The sequence below is a fragment of the Porites lutea genome, chromosome 10 (genome assembly GCF_958299795.1).
Source record: "Porites lutea chromosome 10, jaPorLute2.1, whole genome shotgun sequence".
Lineage (NCBI taxonomy): Eukaryota > Metazoa > Cnidaria > Anthozoa > Scleractinia > Poritidae > Porites > Porites lutea.
This window is the reverse complement of record NC_133210.1, coordinates 31,247,850-31,266,250: the sequence shown is the minus strand read 5'-3', so window position 1 is coordinate 31,266,250 and position 18,401 is coordinate 31,247,850. Positions and strand designations below refer to the sequence as shown.

At 37.1% G+C, this 18,401-nt stretch overlaps 2 protein-coding genes across 2 annotated transcripts; both read right to left on the bottom strand.

The window, feature by feature from the left end:
- Positions 1 to 208: 208 nt before the first annotated feature.
- On the bottom strand, positions 209 to 3,786 carry LOC140950600 (uncharacterized). The gene is made up of 2 exons (XM_073399837.1): positions 3,380 to 3,786; positions 209 to 996 (listed from the first exon to the last, which is right to left on the bottom strand). The coding sequence occupies exons 1-2, from the start codon at positions 3,714 to 3,716 to the stop codon at positions 698 to 700; spliced, it is 636 nt and encodes a 211-aa protein (XP_073255938.1). The 5' UTR covers positions 3,717 to 3,786; the 3' UTR covers positions 209 to 697.
- Positions 3,787 to 10,864: 7,078 nt separating this feature from the next.
- Positions 10,865 to 18,076, bottom strand: LOC140950447 (uncharacterized). Its single transcript, XM_073399677.1, has 2 exons — positions 17,672 to 18,076; positions 10,865 to 11,836 (listed from the first exon to the last, which is right to left on the bottom strand). The coding sequence occupies exons 1-2, from the start codon at positions 18,015 to 18,017 to the stop codon at positions 11,502 to 11,504; spliced, it is 681 nt and encodes a 226-aa protein (XP_073255778.1). The 5' UTR covers positions 18,018 to 18,076; the 3' UTR covers positions 10,865 to 11,501.
- Between the last annotated feature and the right edge of the window lie 325 nt (positions 18,077 to 18,401).

The window sequence follows — 18,401 nt, the reverse complement described above, 5'->3', positions numbered from 1 at the left end:
GTACGACGTGAAAGGGCGCGGAAAGGACTAAACTCGACTTCCGGTGCCCAATTTGCCGCACAGCCATTGGACCAGCCAGTTGTTTGATTTGCGCGCGCCGTCGTCAACTGAAGTTGCCTTTCTGTTGCTAAATCAGCCTAATCAGTAGTCGGGAACTTTATGCGGGTTGAAAGAAAGCCTGCGAACGAAGCCGTATAATTTTTTCTGGTTGTATGCTCGGCTCTTCAAGGCGTGTGAAACAAAACGACATCATCTGCTGTTCAAGCAGGCTAGCCAGTCGAAGAAAGGTTTTGTCTAATTTCAAGCATCACTACCGCGCTACCGTTCATAACGTGGATATTTCGCCTCGGATTTTTAATTATAGCAGCCACAAGTTATCTTCTTGAATTAATTTTATTCAGTTCAAACCAATACTGATAGACTAGACAGTGCAGTAAATTATGATATGATAATATTCAAAACCCCGAAATCCTTACATAGTTATCTGTCATCTAATTTCACTGATTTGACTGAATGTTTAAAACATAACTCTAAATAGAGTTATTTATGTACAACATATACAAAAGTATCTTTGATACTGTTATAAGAAGTGTTTATGGAATATGCATTGCTATTACAGACAATTGCACAACAGTAATTGTCCCTCCGTTGTTTAAAGTGCTGTTTAATTTGTCTCTTGACGCATTAGTAAGGGAATTTAAATTGGCACTGACGTATCGGGCTCTTGCTGTTTATTGTCTTCGTTTGCACGATGTCGCCTTTGATATCTTCGGTTTTGAAACCAGTTTCTAATCTGAAGTTCCGTCATTTCCAGTCCCCTCGCCAACAGTGTTCTCTCGTCGCGTGTCAGATACTGTTGGCGGGAAAATATCTTCTCGAGATATTGAAGTTGACGCTGGGTAAAATGGCTACGATTTCTCCTTTTCCGCTTTGGCCCATTTTCGTTGAAACACTTTACTGACTTTTCCTGTATTAATTCTTTGTCGCTACCACTATCTGGAGATTAAAAAGAGAAGAAAGTTTATTAGCTTTTGTTACTTTAAAGTTTATTTACCACCTCTGATAAAACATTCGTGACTTCTTTTAACTTGTAACATTTCACGGTAGGAGAAGAGTTTAATGAAAAGTATCTTCAGTCGGCAAACGTTTTACTTTTAAAGTGAACGTTCTTTCCATTCTTATTAATTTAAGCTGACTCTCATCATCGAAGTCGCTTAGTGGTAGCAAAATCTGGACAAGGCTTGAAGACCTTTGCCAACTTTCACTAGAGTCTGTGGATTAAATGCTTAGACTGTGACGACCATTCAAGGCTTCTAGTGTTTGCGCGCATTGTCCTGTTCCAAGATTTTTCTCCGTAAAGATGAAATCCTTAATTAAGACTGGAGTTACAAAATTAAACTTTAATATTCTGTTGCTGAAGCCCCTTTGTTTCTCGTGATGCTTTGGGGAGAGTGTGTCAATACAACGTACTCATTTTAAATAGTGTCGTTCGTGATCCGCACGTCGAAACTCGATTCGTTATCAGTGATACCAGTTAAAGAATCACCCACAAGACCTATATCGCTGTTGATTCGATCATGTCAACGTAGAATGAACTTAACACTCTTATACAATCTAAACGCAGAAAGGAGTTACATTCCTAGCAATCAGACCTTATCATTCGGTATTAAGTTTGGGATAAAGAGATATAACTGACATGTTATGTTTGAGGCAAAAACAGACCGGCAAAAAGTGACATACATTTTAGATGTAGTGACCGACGAATTCATTGTCCCGCGTAGACAATGGGAAAATACCACTGTTTTTCTGTATACGTTATAGTCTGAATACCATTTAAATTTAGAACAAGTCTACCTTTGAGATGATGTGAGGGGAATAATATGATTTTCCGGAAGCTTTTCAATATAAATCGGCTTGACCTTTTTCTCTTAAAATTCTTAAAACTCTGAGATCTAATTATCTTAAGAACGGCCGTTTGATCAAGCGGACTGAGCGACTGGTAATCTGTCTCGCTCATGAGCGCATTTACAGTAACAAACTACGATGGTATGTCGTTTTTGTTTTAAAAGAAAGCATAAACGAGCAAAATACTGTGAATGAATTCTCAAAAGCCACTATTTAAGCAAACAAACACTTAACCATTTCTTATCAGGAACCTATATAGTTAATGAAAACTGGATACTATTTTTTTCTCCGACGACCGCGAAAAACGCCAACTACACACCCATCACTTAAACAATAGCTGAACAAAGCCGTCTTGAAGCTTTTAGCCGCAAGCTTCCGATAATTCTTTTACTAGGAATTCGGTGCCAATCAATTAGCTATAAGTTCAGCCTATCCGTGAATCCGGACAGACTACAATCAGAAGAATTACTAAAGTGTGACCAATAATATATAAGAGCAATATTAGGCTATAGGTATACTGGTTATTTTAGCGTCAAGTCACGGTAGGTGTTGGAGATATTGGACGATAAACCTCGCCATTGTCGCCCGTTTTGTTAAATCTGTCACACCCAATGTATGTCAAAACAACCGAGTGCACGGAAATCAAGTATGTTCCAAAACTGATCATATCAAATATTGGATACAAAAATTGAGCAATTGCATTTCTGTTTGCAATTAAAGAAATTTACAGCAACTATTTAATAACAATAATAAACCTTTTTTCGCCATTTTATCGTCATATTGAGTTTTGTTTCTCGGTAGTCGATCAGAACAAGCTAGAACGTGCAAAGCATTTTAAATGAAATGTTTATTTTAGTCTATTAACGGAAGCGTTTTTTCAACCACGGATAGGCAATCAAAAAGCGATAAAAATAGTAGTATAAAAGCTTCTTGTTAAGTACACCTGGATTTGACAGAGCAACAATATAACTCTAAAAGCGCCGGGCAGCGAGAAAATCGACGGAATCAAACTTATATTTTATTCAAGTCTACGTGCTCACCAGATTTTAAAACTGCGTGAATTATTAAAAAAGTTAACATCATGGAGATGTTTCGTTTGATGTCACAGCTTTAGAAAATGCTCTAAATTTACGAAAGGAAAATTACAAAGTCTTATAAACGAGGACTAAAAATTTCAAAATTAAAGTCACCTGTTTGAAAAGCAGAGTCGTGTTTCCAAATAGAAAGCGAAACTACACAAGCATCACAAAAGGTTTTCAACACCATTAAAAATCGATGAGGTAATTACCTACTATAGAATCAATTTAGATAGTTTGACCACGTTTTAACGGTAGTCCCTGGAAAACTTAAAGAAATTTTTCTTTGCTAGAACAGAAAGCAACTTTTTGCGTTATTTAAACGCTTTGAACCTATTCTTGCTCTTAAACGAATTAATTTTATTTAGTTTAATTAAAACATATATATACAAACTCACCATGATTGTCACTGTATGTTTCTTCATTTTTGCAGCTTATACAGTCATCATCAATAATTCTCGTGTGTTCGGCCAGGAAATGGTCGTTTTCTCCGTTCACCCTATGTAATCTTACTCCAACATTAAGTCTGTTTGTTGTTGGTAGATACTTCATAAACATGGGGCCATATGGCACAGCGTAACATGTATAAGCCGGCGAGGTCGGCCAACATTCGGCGGCAAAATACGTTTCTCGCGATTCCACATTAGTGTTTGTTCTTCGCGAGTGACAAAAATCATCCCGCAAAATATTTTCTATGGAGAAGGAGAGACCAACCTTTTGACGAGTTATATTCATTTCTGCGTGAACAGTTTTTGACCTTGTAATATCCAAGCTCTGCTGGAAGTGAGAGCGGACACGTTTGCACGAAGTTTTTTGTGCCGTCTTAGGATGTAGAGAGTAGGCCCCGCCCCTTTTGTCATCAACGGATGCCGTTCTTAAGTACATGCTATTTAAGGAATAACGCGATATTGCTTATTCTTTTGACAAAGATAATCTGTATCGCTGTTTATTCGAAAATATTAAAATTCTATACAAGGAAATTACGAATTAAGTTTCAATTTACCGAACAATAAATCAATTGAGAATGAAGCGATCTAGACAGGGTATTTCTTTTGGAGACACTTTGTCACGTATTAGGTATAAAAATTTAATCTATATTGCCTTGTCTTGGACAATTCCCTTTTTCCGCCGTGTCGAGTTTCACTTTCGAGACGCCTACGGCAAAAAACCACAAAAGAAAAGTTCAAAAATGTGCTTTCAGTTTCTTAGAAAAATGAAGTTGTGGCGATAAGAAATTGTATCTCTCCAGGATTAAACATTTCATTTCAATTTTTTTATTTCCAAAAGTTTTATGCTCGAAGATGTCACGTGACTAGATAGACAAGAAATTGATATTATTCACCGGCTAAGGATTCCCGGAATGTTTAATATCCCTTATCTTTTTTATGGATTACAATTTCCTATAGACAATGTTAAAAACTTCCCTCCTTAACTAATGTTGTTATCAAATAATAATCTATCCTTTGACCTTTATAAGTTGTTAATAATCCCGTTTGCCTATTAGAACTATGCTTAAAAATTTCCATTGTTTGAAATGCGCACCAGCTTCTTCGAAGCATTAACTTTTCGTGTAGCAGCGACTTGTCGCGCGACGGGACTTTCTCGGATAACGGGTTAGTCATCACTATTTCAATAAACGGAAAATTTCGACAATTTCGCAGGGAATGTAAATATATTTGTAAAATTTGTAAATTTATTTGCCCAGCGGGAAATTCTTTTAAACGAATTTCAACGCCTACGAAGTATTCTAAAAATTACATTTGGAATATTTGTTCTTTTATTTTTGATCAAGTATGATGTTTCACATCAATACAGGCTTATTCACGGTTCGACACTATCAAGACGCCATGGAAATTAAATCATAAACAGAGTCATTACGAAATAAAAGAAATTCACCCTCCGGTAATTTAAGCAGGTTTAAGTTAGGTTACGTAAATTGAAAGTCTGAATATGACCATTTCAACCTTAAAATACGATCAAGGAACTTAAAGGAAAGAAAATGCTCACTCGTAACAGAGAAAATTGGGTAGGGTAAATGAACATAAAAACTTTTAGAGTTTAAAATTGTTTTCTTTGAGGCTGTTTACTTGGAAGGGGAGTTTATCTAGTGGGCGGAATCATTCCTAACGTCATAATAGTTTTGTCTTGTTTTAAGTTCGATATGAAAGGGGTTGTACAGCATAGTTGGTACAAGCGAAAGGATCTTTCTAGCCGAAATACACAGAGGAACATCTCAACGCTGGTAAGATCTTAGCACATGAAAATAGCCTTATTTCGGGATATTCCTGAACCAGGGATAAAGACACTGGCGAGAAGGCGGGTACGGTTTAAGCCTCTTTAATGGCACCAATTACGTTGTTAGCAAGAGATAAGAACATGCTCATTCTGGCGATCCTTTTGCGGACAATACTGTTCGTGACTGTTTAATTGCTGTTTCAAAGATAAATAGCCTAACGTAAGGACGCAGAGGAAGTAGTGGGGGAATGTATGGAGAGTTGTTGTCGCAAAACTCTTCGGGACGGTTATTTAAACGAAGTCCCGCTAACTTAGAACGCGGTTTCAGAAATCTTTGGACCACAAGATCTCTTTATTAGTAGGCTATTTCAAGAAGACAAATTCTTTTCTAGTCTACGCCAGTATGCTTTCATGAAACTGTTCACGATAAATGGTGTTTATCTAAAAGCGTTCGGCAAACTAAAAATGGCGGTTTTGTTAAACACTGGATAAACTACGTTTAAATAACTGGTCCCTTAAGTCTGAAGAAGAAAATCAGTATTCTTGAAGTTTGCCAGCAGCCTGCCACCTAAATAACGACTACAAAGGACCAATTTCGTCTGGAACGGAATGAATCTGAAAAGGCAAAGTGTCAAAGTATTTGCTGGGTACGGATCGACTGACTACAGCTACTGAGTTACCATCAAACCGCTAGTCCTTCACGTAGCCCGGATGCCAGTGGAATGGGCGACCCTGCATGCAGTGGGAGACGTGCAGTGTCCACGTTAAAATAATATTTGTGCGCTAAATGCATTTGGCGCTTAAATTGAAACCCGCTTATTTTTCCCTTCTGAATAAGGTCTTCCTATGTACTAGGATCTTTGCCATGTAAACAGTCCCGGCCACAGTCTACTAAGTTTTTGAAGCAACCTTACAGTTTTCAAGAAGGAAAAATGTTATAACAATATTAAGAAATATTTAAAATATTAAAATAACCTTATTAAAAGCAGGATTTTCTAAAATTATGATTCAGTTGGATGTTCTGTGGTTCAGTTCGACCTTTTGTTCGAGAACAAACCCGCGGTCAGAGTCCCGCCCAGCGTGAATTCCATCCATGGATGTGGGAAGTCGTAAAAATAACTATCCTGGAACAATGAGTAAAAATTCGTTGAAGGAAGTCCTCGTAGATCACACGTTCAACAACGAAGTTGCACGGCATTTCCCTGAATTCCCATGAAGGTTAATCGCTCGAGGGGAAACAAATGCAATTTATGGTTTGAAGACGTTTCGTTAGTGAAAGCGGAAAAATTCCTCGGAGGGGAATTTTAACCAAGCCAATAATGAGTAAACAAAGCCTAGATTAATTATGAGAGAAAGGCTGCACGTAATGAAAGTAAGAATATGTGCAGTTGCTGGGTTTAGAGAGTGAATGAAAGCGGAAACGTTCTCGACGTGTAACTAGGGAAACTTGGTAAGTCCAGCTTTCCTTGGCCGAGCTGAGGGGAACGAACATGTACCGATGTCACGTGTTGGCATTTACATCAGTAGCATGGAAAACGGACTCGCGATCGTTAAAAGGCGTCTTTAAAGCTTTAATTTATTTAAAACATAACTGACTCAGTTAGGTGAGATTTCATCGAAGTTAGAACCCCCTAACTAGAACTGGCGAAAGTACTACAGGAAATTATTGCTCAATAGCTTTCATTTTGAGTGACGCACTTGAGATTCGTTGTCTAAAGATCATTACACGATCAGCTTGTACACCGTTACAATTAGTGAAACAGCACCATAAGCGAAAAACTAATTGAATTTTACGACTAACATGCCAAAAAAAAAAGGATTTAGGACGAGATTACTTTGAAATTAGTTTTGACTGTACATTAAGAGCTCTCGGGAAACAGGCTTGAAATAGACTAAAGATGCTTTTTATATATCTATAAGTACTTACGTACTATCAGCTAAAAGAGTTCACGTTCAGTGAAGGCTAATACATTTAATTTCTTTGGGTTTTCTTGGGCCTACTGATATGTAACAAACTAACAGGAAGTTTATACCGAAGAAAGGAAGTTTTACCGCTTTACCAAGCTTTTTTTTTCCTTCCCGCATAACCCTGCACTCGAAAAAACACTGGGTGAAGCAGTCTGCTTAACAGCCGTTCTACTTTATACGCACCGGTCCCCATTAAACAGTTACTCAGCGATTTTGCAAGGCCTAAACAGTTAATGGAAATACCGCTAACTATTTTGAACCTAGATTAGTCTAGAATTGTTCCCAGTAGATATTGTCTTATTAACGTTAAAACTAGAGAGAAAGGCCCTTGACATGTACAGTTTACAATCAAGATGACGAAACTCTTGTATTTTGAAGCAAAACGAGAGACAACCACTGAGATTTTGTTCTGGTAGTCTTTTCTTTTGAGAAATGTCACCTTATTGTCGATCTTGCTATATCTAAGAAAATGACTCCTTATTTTCACAGTTCGATTATGTAAAGTTTTAAACCTGGGCCTTAGTAATCTCGTGATACTTTGAGATGGCGCCAGGTTAGTCCAAAAACACCCTAGCTATTTAATCCAACATCAGCGTGAACCTAGGGTGACCTTCAAAAAAGGATGCTTTTCAGTATCAGGCAAAATACCTCCACAAAAATCTGCCGATTTTTAATCAAGGAAAACAAAATAACTCATTGGTTTTAATTAGTATTAGTATTATGTAGTTCTTTGTCGAGTACGACTTCTAAGTGAAAGACTGAGAGCAGTACCGATTAAACGTTCATCATTTTCCTCAAAAGCTCTTAACAAAAATAGCATGCGCCAACTGTTTTTCTTATTGCCTAAGAGAAAAATTGGCACTTCTGAGTGTCAAATACAATATATGTTTTGCCGATATGAAGAAATTGCTTGAAATAGAGGTCCCCTCATGAAACTGAGATCGATCTCGGTATATGTAAGAGCCCAAGTGTTTTCCATTTTAAAAGTTCAGTTTACATATATCAGCTTAGGTTTCTTCATACTCAGTTGATTCCGCTGGTACTTATTGACAGTCATAAACATTCTTTTAATCTCCGGCTTAGTGGGGTTTAAAGAGGAAAATTTAAAAAAATAAAAATAAAAACAATAGGGCCATTTATACGAGGAAAAATAAGACGCGTCGTTCATTAGACGCGTCCTAAATAAGACGCAAACTTTCCCGTTTAAACGGCCCATTAAGACGCGACTCAGCAAAGACGCATCTTATCGTAGAACAGGTGTTAGGGGCTGTTCTTAGATGAGACGCGTCTTAGCTAAATTTTGAACGAAATGTGCCGTTTATACGGGATAGTTTGAGTCTTATTTGGGACGCGTCCTATGTAAGACGCATTTTATTTTTCCTGGTTTAAACGGCCCTAATGTGTCTTAGTTTTTGTAACTCCATTCAGAAAGAACATGAAGATGTTTCATTTGAATAGTGGTATACGACGGTAAGACAGCCAAAAGTGGCAAAAAATGGGCAGATATATCAGTAGAGTAAGTGAATTGCTTTGACCCTGGCCCCACTGTAGAAGCCTGAAGTACATCTAAGTACTTAAACATCTGAATTTAACTTCTTGGGTCCGAGCCAAGTTCAAAATTGCAAAGAAAGTTTTATTTTTGTAAAATATTGATAGGGCGGATAGAAAGCGCTCTTTGGTAGCTTTAACTCTTTTGAACAGTCAGATGCTACATATAATTAATGATCATACCGGTTGTCATACCCACAGACTAGAAACATTTGAATGGTCACAGCCACAGGAAAGTACTGCTCAGTAGCTTTCAGTCACACTTAAGGATTTCATCCACAGACTCAAAAGTTAGAACCACCTTGTACAGCATAACAAACAGTACCACAGGAAAGTACTGCTTGGAAGCTTTCATTTGAACGGTCACACTTCAGGATTTTATCCACAGATTCCAAAGTTATAACCACCTTGTACAGCATAATAAACAGTAACAGAGGAAAGTACTGCTCAGTAGCTTTCATTTGAATGGTCACACTTTAGGATTTCATCCACAGACTCAAAAGTTAGAACCACCTTGCACAGCATAATAAACAGAACCACAGGAAAGTACTGCTCAGTAGCTTTCATTTGAATGGTCGCACTTTAGGATTTCATCCACAGACTCAAAAGTTAGAACCACCTTGCACAGCATAATAAACAGTACCACAGGAAAGTACTGCTCAGTAGCTTTCATTTGAATGGTGACACTTTAGGATTTCATCCACAGACTCAAAAGTTAGAACTACCTTGCACAGCTTAATAAACAGTACCACAGGAAAGTACTGCTCAGTAGCTTTCATTTGAGTAGTCACATTTTAGAAAGTGTAACCAAGTCAAAACCACCCAGTACAACATCAGTAATACTCGGCGGCATGAAATACATCCTTGGATTTCCTCCACAGACCTGGGAAAACAGGAGTTAAAGCTACTCTATCTTGGTATAGCCGCGCTGTCACACAATACCAATCAAAAGGGCTGTTTGAGCTCAGTATGGCTTTCATTTGAAGGGCGCACTCAGTTTGCACTTGAGTCGTACTATGGAAGAAAATGAAAAGGCTTTCTTGTCATTCGCTCTGTGGCATCCTAGCTCCCGTCCTCATTCAAAACCTCATGTTTCGCAGTTACTTCAAAAGCAGAACAACGTCAGTACAGTTTAATCTTATATAATCGAGAAAAGAGTTGGGATTTGAGGACATTTCTAATTTAAAGAGATTGTTTCGAAAACTTTGTTTCTCTACGGTATAGTATTGTCTTGAACATGATCAGTATTTGAATTTTTTTTCCATGCTGCGACTTGTGGGTTAAGCCGGCGTTTTAAGAAAGACGCATAAGAAAGTAAGAGCCGATGATTTCAAACCAATGACATTATAAATAATTTTGTTTACTGTAACTGTATTAACAGCTGTATTATTGTGTTGTCCTTTTTAAGGGGCAGTATATATATCACCAGATTTCTGCCGAGTTTTTGTGTAAACTGCGACTGCGTAAAATAATGCACAAAATGGTCTTTGAACAAGAATTTAGTCATGACAGTGATGAATTCATTTTCTAAAGTGTGTGCAAACCTTGATCAAAGATTTTTTTTATCGTTTTTTCCAATTAAGATAACGGGAAAACTGGCTTGGAAACGTCATTCAAGTAATATATCAACTATGAGACAGTGTTTCATCACCAGATGAAACACTGAGAATAGAGTTGAAAGTACGAAGGGCAGCGGAATATTTTTGACGAACTTCGAGATGATTCATCTGGTGATGAAACACTGTGTCGAATGCTTGATATTACTTCTCAAACAGAATGATTTTAGAAGGAGAAATTAAGGATGCAAATATGACCAGGTTTTTCATCTGACTTCCAAACACTCATCAAATATTTTAAATTTCTTTTGTATTTTCTTTATAAATTATTAATGAGTTTGAGAAGTCTTAGTCCACTTCGTTTGTTGATACATGTCCTCAACCAAAAACACTTTTAAACAGTCGTTTAGATGTTCTAATAAAAGTAACCTTTGCCAAATTTAGGCCACTCTTGGGAAATCATATATTGATAAAATATACTTCCGTTGGGTTCAGCTACATCTCTGCAAGTAGCAATGTTCGGTGACAGTGCGAGTTTAGCAAAAAGAAAGAAGACAACTCGTGGGGGGAGACACACTGATTGTTTTGCACCTCGCTCTATTTTTCCAAAACCTAAAAACACTGTTAACAGTCAGTTATAATGTAGACAACAATACACTGAAACGCTTTATAAGCTATATAAAACAATATTTCTAGAGCACTTTAAAGTACAATCATGTCGTCTATTGTTAAATATGCGAACATCGTTATATTATCTCGTTTGAAATCATGTATACCCCATAAATAATACAATATAAATAATGTTGGTGAAAAATACCGAGGAGGTCAAAGTATAGTTGCACGCGTTCTGGATGTTTACTCTTAACCTCTTAGAAAATATAATAAAATTCATTTTTCAATTCTTCCACGTTTCTTTGTTTTTAGTTTTCTCTTTTTAAGTCAACACACATCGTTTTATTTTTACGTTGATTCTCTTATTTAGCGTTTTCTTTCCTTCGCTTCAAGGGTCAGACTATAGGATTGCTTATAGTACCATAGCAACCGACACACCATCGGCGAATATCGCCATGCATAGTCCCATTCTTATTTAAGTTGCTCGCTTTTTCTTTTTCCCTATAACACGGCTCTACCACAAGCGTAACACCTTGAATTCTTAGAATTCTTTATATTTATAAATAAAATAATTATCTTTTCAATTTCTTGCTGGTACAAATTAAACATCGGCATTTCCATCCATTGAAGTATCCGGTTTTTCTGGTTGGTCCTCTTTGTCTGCTTTACTGTCATTTGAAATTGCGCGATGTTTTTTCTGATATCTTTTGTTTTGAAACCAGTTTCTGATTTGAAGCTCAGTCATTTCCAGTCCCCTCGCTAACAGGGTTCTCTCGTCACGTGTCAGATACTGTTGGCGGGAAAATATTTTCTCCAGATATTGAAGTTGACGCTGTGTAAAATGGCTGCGAATTCGTCGCTTTCTTTGTAGGCTTTTTTCCTTTATGCACTTGTCCTGCTGTGGATGTTGTTTTGCTTTATCTTCTTCTATTTCATCTGAGAGGTGAAAAGAGGTTGTTAGAAGCTGCGCCTTGATTATTTTTGATAAACAAGCTATACGATAATATTTATGATAGTGTTACGCTCTGAAACCGATGTGTTTTCGTGCTGTTTTTTTTTTTATTATTTCGACCGAACGGCCTTGCAATATGAAACATTGTCATTTCAATACTGTACAATGAACGTGGACAAGTATCAATGAATCATATTATTGCCTAAACAGATTTCAGCCTCGATTGGCCCCCTTCGACAAATACCATTCACTCAAAAATCAAGTGATCGAGAAATCATTCGTCTGACTCTAACTTACCCTTCAAACGTGTGGTTGAAATTCTATGGTGTTACCATTAAAATACAACTCCTTTGTTAAAACTTAATAATACTAAGTAATTTTATTTCGTAAAATGGTACAAAAAGAAATTTCGCGTTTTAATAAATATGTTCTTCAATATTCGACTATCGTGAGTCAAAGGCCAATGTGCAGGAACAGCCTCGCTCATCAGTGTTATTATGCCAGTCTTTTTTGTTACAATGACACAATGGCCGGAATTCAGAGTACTGCAGGCAACAAAGTTTCGGTGACTGATAGTTAAAATGTAAACAAATGGAAGGCAGGCTTGAGAACCCTACGACCACAAACTCTAAACTGTATTTTTATGTATTCCCCAACGTTTGTGACAATGTTATGTTCGAACACAAATTGTCGAGAAGTTGATGCACGACACGTGCAGCTCGTGTTAAGAACAAAACTGAAACAGAATAACATAATGTGCCACCCCTTAAATTTCACTTGCTTTCACTTTAAAGAGGTTAATGATTTTTAATTTTTCGAAATTGTTCCCTGAAGATGGTTGCCGGAAAATGTTGAAAACAAGAACAATATCAAAGTTATGATGCCCGGAATAAACTACGTTTCCTATCGAACTTATCATAGTACTGAGGCACGTGAAAGAGTTTCAAAGGAATTTTTTTTTAGACCTTTATGGAGTATCTTTTATTCTCTTCGATTTTTTCTTTTTTATACATGGGAAGTCAGGTAACAGTATGTGCATAAAACAACACTAGACGAAGAAACGTTCGTTAATGCATGAAATAACCTTTGAACACCGAGAAAGTCGTAAATGTGTTTTGCAAGGTGGAAGTACAAGTCTTAATCAATGGCTATGGAGCGCTTTTTCTCATACATCCGTCAAAGTTTGAAAACACTGATACGTCGTTTGTCGCAGTCGACTTTCTTCGCATCCATTCTTGATCAAAGTCACACTTAAGCAGTTTTTATATACTTTTGAAACAACTTTCCGCTAGGCTAGGCTACTCCAAGAAAATTTAATTTCCGTTCATACAAAAACTTCATTCAGAAGTTCAATAACTGAGTATGCTAATCTTGGTGACACTTTAAACTTTTTAAAATATGATCGCCGTTCTTCCAATCTTTCGTTCTAACAAAGCATTGAACCATGTAATTGCATCGAAAGGGCTTGGCAGAAAAAAGACGGTTGAAAACTGGACGATGCGAAAACGCCATGATTTGGACGGCGACTTTTTTGGTGTCTTCTTGTTAACAACGAAAGTTTTCAAAAGCAAATTTATTTTAATAAGTGTCTGATTTGATTCCAAAGTCGATGAGGGCCGGCTAACGAGATGCGACCTGTACACACTCGTAAGGGGGTTGGCCAACCCTTTTTTATTATTTTCAATTACCCTCAATTTTTGATGACTGGCATAAAGTTAAAATACTTATTCGCGATGACCTACGCATGATACTCAAAAAGATCACGCGAGTTTCGTCGCGCGCTTTCAACGTGAGTAAGTTTAAAATTCCGCTAACTCGTGTAGAATCTCGTTGCCTTTTCGCGAGAACTTTGTCTTAAAATTACAATTTCTTCATTTTTTGACCATTTTGAGGTTTTTAGAAACAATTGTAGGAAGCGAGTAGTGCAAACCCTTATTTCCTACCTTTCATCGCCTATTTCTAGCCGACCACTTCCGTCTTCCGACTTTCTCTTGCTTTCGTTTGAATTGTTGCGCTTTGATGATTTAGTGGCCAGTCTGAATAGACCTCTGCCGGTTCAATTTATTTTTATCCCTAAAACATAGCTGCAAAACTCCTCCAGATCACGTATAAGATATTTTGTATTCATCGACTTCATTGACGCGTCCAGAACTTAGAAATAAGTTAAAAACTATTACTCGAGACAATAACTAATACAAAGTCATATCTTTCGCCATTGTTCAAAACTTGACAAAGAAAAACAAAATTCTTATGAGGCCGCTAAAAACGCGGAAGACATTGCATGTATAATAACAAACATTTTTATATTTTCGTCGATAACGTAACATCCGCCCTTAAACTGTCGAAGATATGCAGTCAATTTGGTCAAAAATTACCTCGCGACAACGACACAACAGTTATGAGCATTCCTTAGACTAAGAACTGTGAAATCAAGCGCAGTTACGAGTTTTTGCCAAATTGCCGTAGAAGTTATTACTATTTTGCTCTTGTAATTCAGTTATCACGAGTTCATTGCCAGAAAATCTAGAAAAACACCAGTGTTCACACCCTTTTTGAGAAAAAGTGCCAATCTTGATTACTTTGAGCCAAAATGAAGAACAGTTGAGCAAAACGGCATACTTTGTTGGGAAATTATTTCCTGTTTAGAAATAATCTTGTATTTTGGCGCTGATTTTTTATATTGTGGGTGCAGGAATTTGGAAATTTTTGAAGAATGACTGATGTGGCTTTCAGATTCTTTTCTTTTTTTCCTCCCACGAAACTCTAGTTTCGCGCAAAAAAATGCTTTCGTTTTTGTAAAGCATTCAAAACAACAAAATCAAATAAAGTATATCTTATCGCTTTATACGAGGAACTCAGTAGCTTCGTACTATTTCTGTGAGTTAGAGGCAAAATAGAGCGAATGTTTCCAAATACGTCAGAAGTGTCCCAAATGGTTTTCTCTATGTTTAACCTAAGAAGCCTGTTTCCTCCTAAATACATGTATTGAAAACACTTTTTCTAGGGGAACTTTAGTCTTTTCGATATTATAAGGGCTTGAGTATTATTTTTCCGAAAATTTTGATCCAATTGGACGTATTACGAAAGTGAGACATTTTCTGATGCCTCTCTCCATCACATTTTTGAATTCGAAAATTAAAGGTTTCCTTTTTTCTACAAAAAAATAGCCTAACTTGGGAAGTGAAATGTAAAATTTAAACTTCAGGAAATCGTAGGGATTATTAGATAAGCGGCGAAAATTGCACAACAACGGAACGATTATCTAGAAATTTTTAGCCGTTCTCAAGTGATGGAAAATTCTGGGCAATATTTGCATGCTTCTCCGAACAAATATTTTACAGAAAACAGTCGTTGGGTGCCACTGTGTTTGGTTAATTTGTAGTTGCCTTAAAAACTACTTCTCTGTTCGGTTGTCTGAGGGGAACTTTGGTCGTCTTGAAAGTGTTAGTTAGCTTTTTCGCCTCATTCGAAATTTTTAGCTACCCTGACGAAATCCGGTCGAAAGTTCGAGGACATGCAGTGGCCGTACATAGTCTCTATTTCGAAATTTTCAGGAGATATTTGTTAAAAAATTATCGCAACATCTTTGAAAATGCGAAAACACAAAGTTAGTTGAAAACAACCGAATATCTTAGACGAACGCAATGATTATCTAGAAATTTTTTAACCTTACTCGAGCTTTAGACATTTTTAGGTAATACTTGCTCTTTCGAACAGTTATTTTAGAGAAAAAAGTCTCTGGGTGCCCCTGGTGATTTAGCACATTGACGACTGAGTATCGCCTGACCGATCATTGCACTTTTGAGCCCGATGTTACTGGATTAAACACCGTAGCGAAGCAAATAAGTTTCATATGAAACCCACAGTCCTGGAATAAAGATTTCACTCTGATGATCCGCTTACTTAATGCCGATTTTAGTCACAGAAAGTGAATTGATAAATTTTACGTGATTCGATTCGATGTATGTCGTTCGTGGTCGCAACTTGCGACCGGACAGCGGCACAGTCAAAGAAGTCTTTTATAGCCGGAAAATAGAAATATGTCTTGTTTGTGGGTTGAGAAAAAGAGGCATCGAAGGAGAAAGAAATTTGGGGTCATTGCTCGACTGTTGGATTAACAAGATCATTTGAGAATTTTATCACAAAATCAGTTTACTCAAACACGGACATCAGGCGAGGCCACACGCGACTATTTTAGTTTGTTTGCTCGTAAATTTCGCAATTTTCAATTTCCAACGGATATTTTTTGCACTTATTCAAGTGTAATGTTGATATTTGGGAAAAATTGCTTTGTCAACAAAAATACTTTCGTTAGTACCTAAGTACCTTGTTTGTTTGCTCGTAAATTTCGCAATTTTCAATTTCCAACAGATATTTTTTGCGCTTATTCAAGTGTAATGTCGATATTTGGAGAATTATTGCTTTATCAACAAAAATACTTCCGCTAGTACCTAAGTATAAAAACTAAATTAACTTACTCTCTCTTTTTTATTCCACCACAACGGAAACCAAGCTTTTCTACGCACTTTTTTTATTAAACATCCATGACAACCATTTTCTTGCCTATTAAATTATTCACTATCTCTGATCCTCATACTTTCTGCACTTTTTCCGCAATTTTAGCGCCCTTTCTTACGTAAAGGAAACGACAAAAGAGAACTTTTGTTTTCAAGTTTAAGATTTCTGCTCAGTAGCGTTAAGAAGCATTAAATATCCTGTTTTTTTTTTCGACGGGAGATTTAGATGGCATTCCTAAAGTTCGATAGCGGTGAATGGTAAGATCTGACAGAGGCAAGAATTGTGGTAAATCTGCGGGTTTAATACTGTTTTCGCGGCCGGCAACAGGTTGAAAGTCACAGAAGATGATTCAAAACTCGCAAAGTATTACGAAAAAAAATTCGCTAAAGAGCGCAACGGGAAGGCTCCAGCTGGCTAAAATGATCCTTGTAAGCTGTTCTCTCGGCATGGAACCCTCAAAACAAAAAAATAAAGTAACTTTTCAAACTAAGTAATTTTGAACCTGCAGATCAGTCAATACCCTTCTTAGTTTCATGTGATTCGTATGATGTTAAGCTGTTCTTGCATGAGACTTAGCTTTGCTGTATTCCTTGTTGGGGCAAGCTCGAACAAAGGCGAAAACTAACTTATAAGTCCAGATAAGTCCTTGCTTTTTACCCTTTCAACCATGAAATACAGGCATGTATCACGCGATTTTAACGGTACCTTAAACATCGCACGTTAATGATGTTTCTATATAGGTACATTACATCAGTAATTATTTGATCATTGTTAAATTAGAGTTTGTTTGACTTTTAAATTTAATTTAAACAAGGCCTTGCAGTATTGTTCTAAAAAGGCTGCTGTTTGAAGAAACTGAAGCTGTTGTGGCGAGGAAGTGAAAGAATTATTCACCAACCCATCTGTGGTCATTTGACTTCGTTTAAAGATTTAACGGCTCTTAACTTGTTAGGATATGATTAATTATTCAAGTTCTATACAATGATGCATTTATTAAACCGAGTTATGTTAACGCTAGTAAAATGCATAAACAAGTATAATAAGTAAGTATAACAACCGATACAAACTGAAAAATCTCTTTGCCAAAAATATTCGCTAGCCAACGAGTCTTCTGTCCTCGTTTCGGCCTAATTTTCTTTTCATTTTTGATTTTATAGCATTGGCATTTGCATAAACTTTATCAAGGACTTGCTAGTTTTTCCTTGACGCGATCATCTTGTTACCGACGGAGATGCTTGAGCTTAAAGACCATGTTGGAGAAAAAAAGTTGCAATTAAAAAAAAATATCAAGAACATCTTACCTTCATTATCCTGGAAGTCTTCCTCTTTATCGTAGTCAGTTCTCAGGCTTCCTTCTTCTGCTCGTTTTTCCGTCTGGTGCGCTAAGATCAGTTCTCTTACTCTGTTAGCTTGCTGCAACCTTTCCCCGAATCTTTGCATGTTAGGCAGCAGTCGCACAAGGACTGGATTATAACGGACTGCAAAACATCGGTAAAATGGTGCGCTCGGCCAGCGACCGAACTTGGACTGAACGGTTGGGAAACTCACAGCACTGATTCTTGGCTTTCGCTGCTTTGGAAAGTCATCTCTCAGAATATTGTCAATCGAAAAAGAAAGAGAGGTCTTTTGTTGATGTGTATCCGTCATGTTTGAACTGTAGTGACCTGACAGCGTGGCGGAATTAAACTGAAAGTCTCTCACACAACACATGAGTTTTATGTTAGTGCTCGCTGCACGCTCCAATGAAGTCATTGATATTTTAAGTACCGCCCCAGTAACTTGTCATTACAAGTCTGGGGGTGTTGGTTGTTTCAAGAGCAGTTTCCTTTTCGACCAGAATTACCAGATGCAAGGGAAATAACATTGAATAAAATTGCTTTGCAATAAATCGGCCTTTCCGGGAACGAAATTGCAGCAATCGATTCATTTTTACTTGGCCTTTTACTGAGATCTCCAAGATCTTAATGTTTGCTGATTCCACATTTTCCACGAAACCGAAAAAGTCCCTCGATTCTAAATTGTCCAGGCTGC

Excerpts from the sequence above, each read along its gene's own strand:
- LOC140950447 (XM_073399677.1), bottom strand. The coding sequence starts at position 18,017 with ATGACGGATACACATCAACAAAAGACCTCTCTTTCTTTTTCGATTGAC. Across the intron at positions 11,837-17,671 it reads AGACTTCCAGGATAATGAAG|ATGAAATAGAAGAAGATAAA; the intron begins GTAAGATGTTCT and ends TTCACCTCTCAG.
- LOC140950600 (XM_073399837.1), bottom strand. The coding sequence starts at position 3,716 with ATGAATATAACTCGTCAAAAGGTTGGTCTCTCCTTCTCCATAGAAAAT. Across the intron at positions 997-3,379 it reads AACATACAGTGACAATCATG|ATAGTGGTAGCGACAAAGAA; the intron begins GTGAGTTTGTAT and ends TTTAATCTCCAG.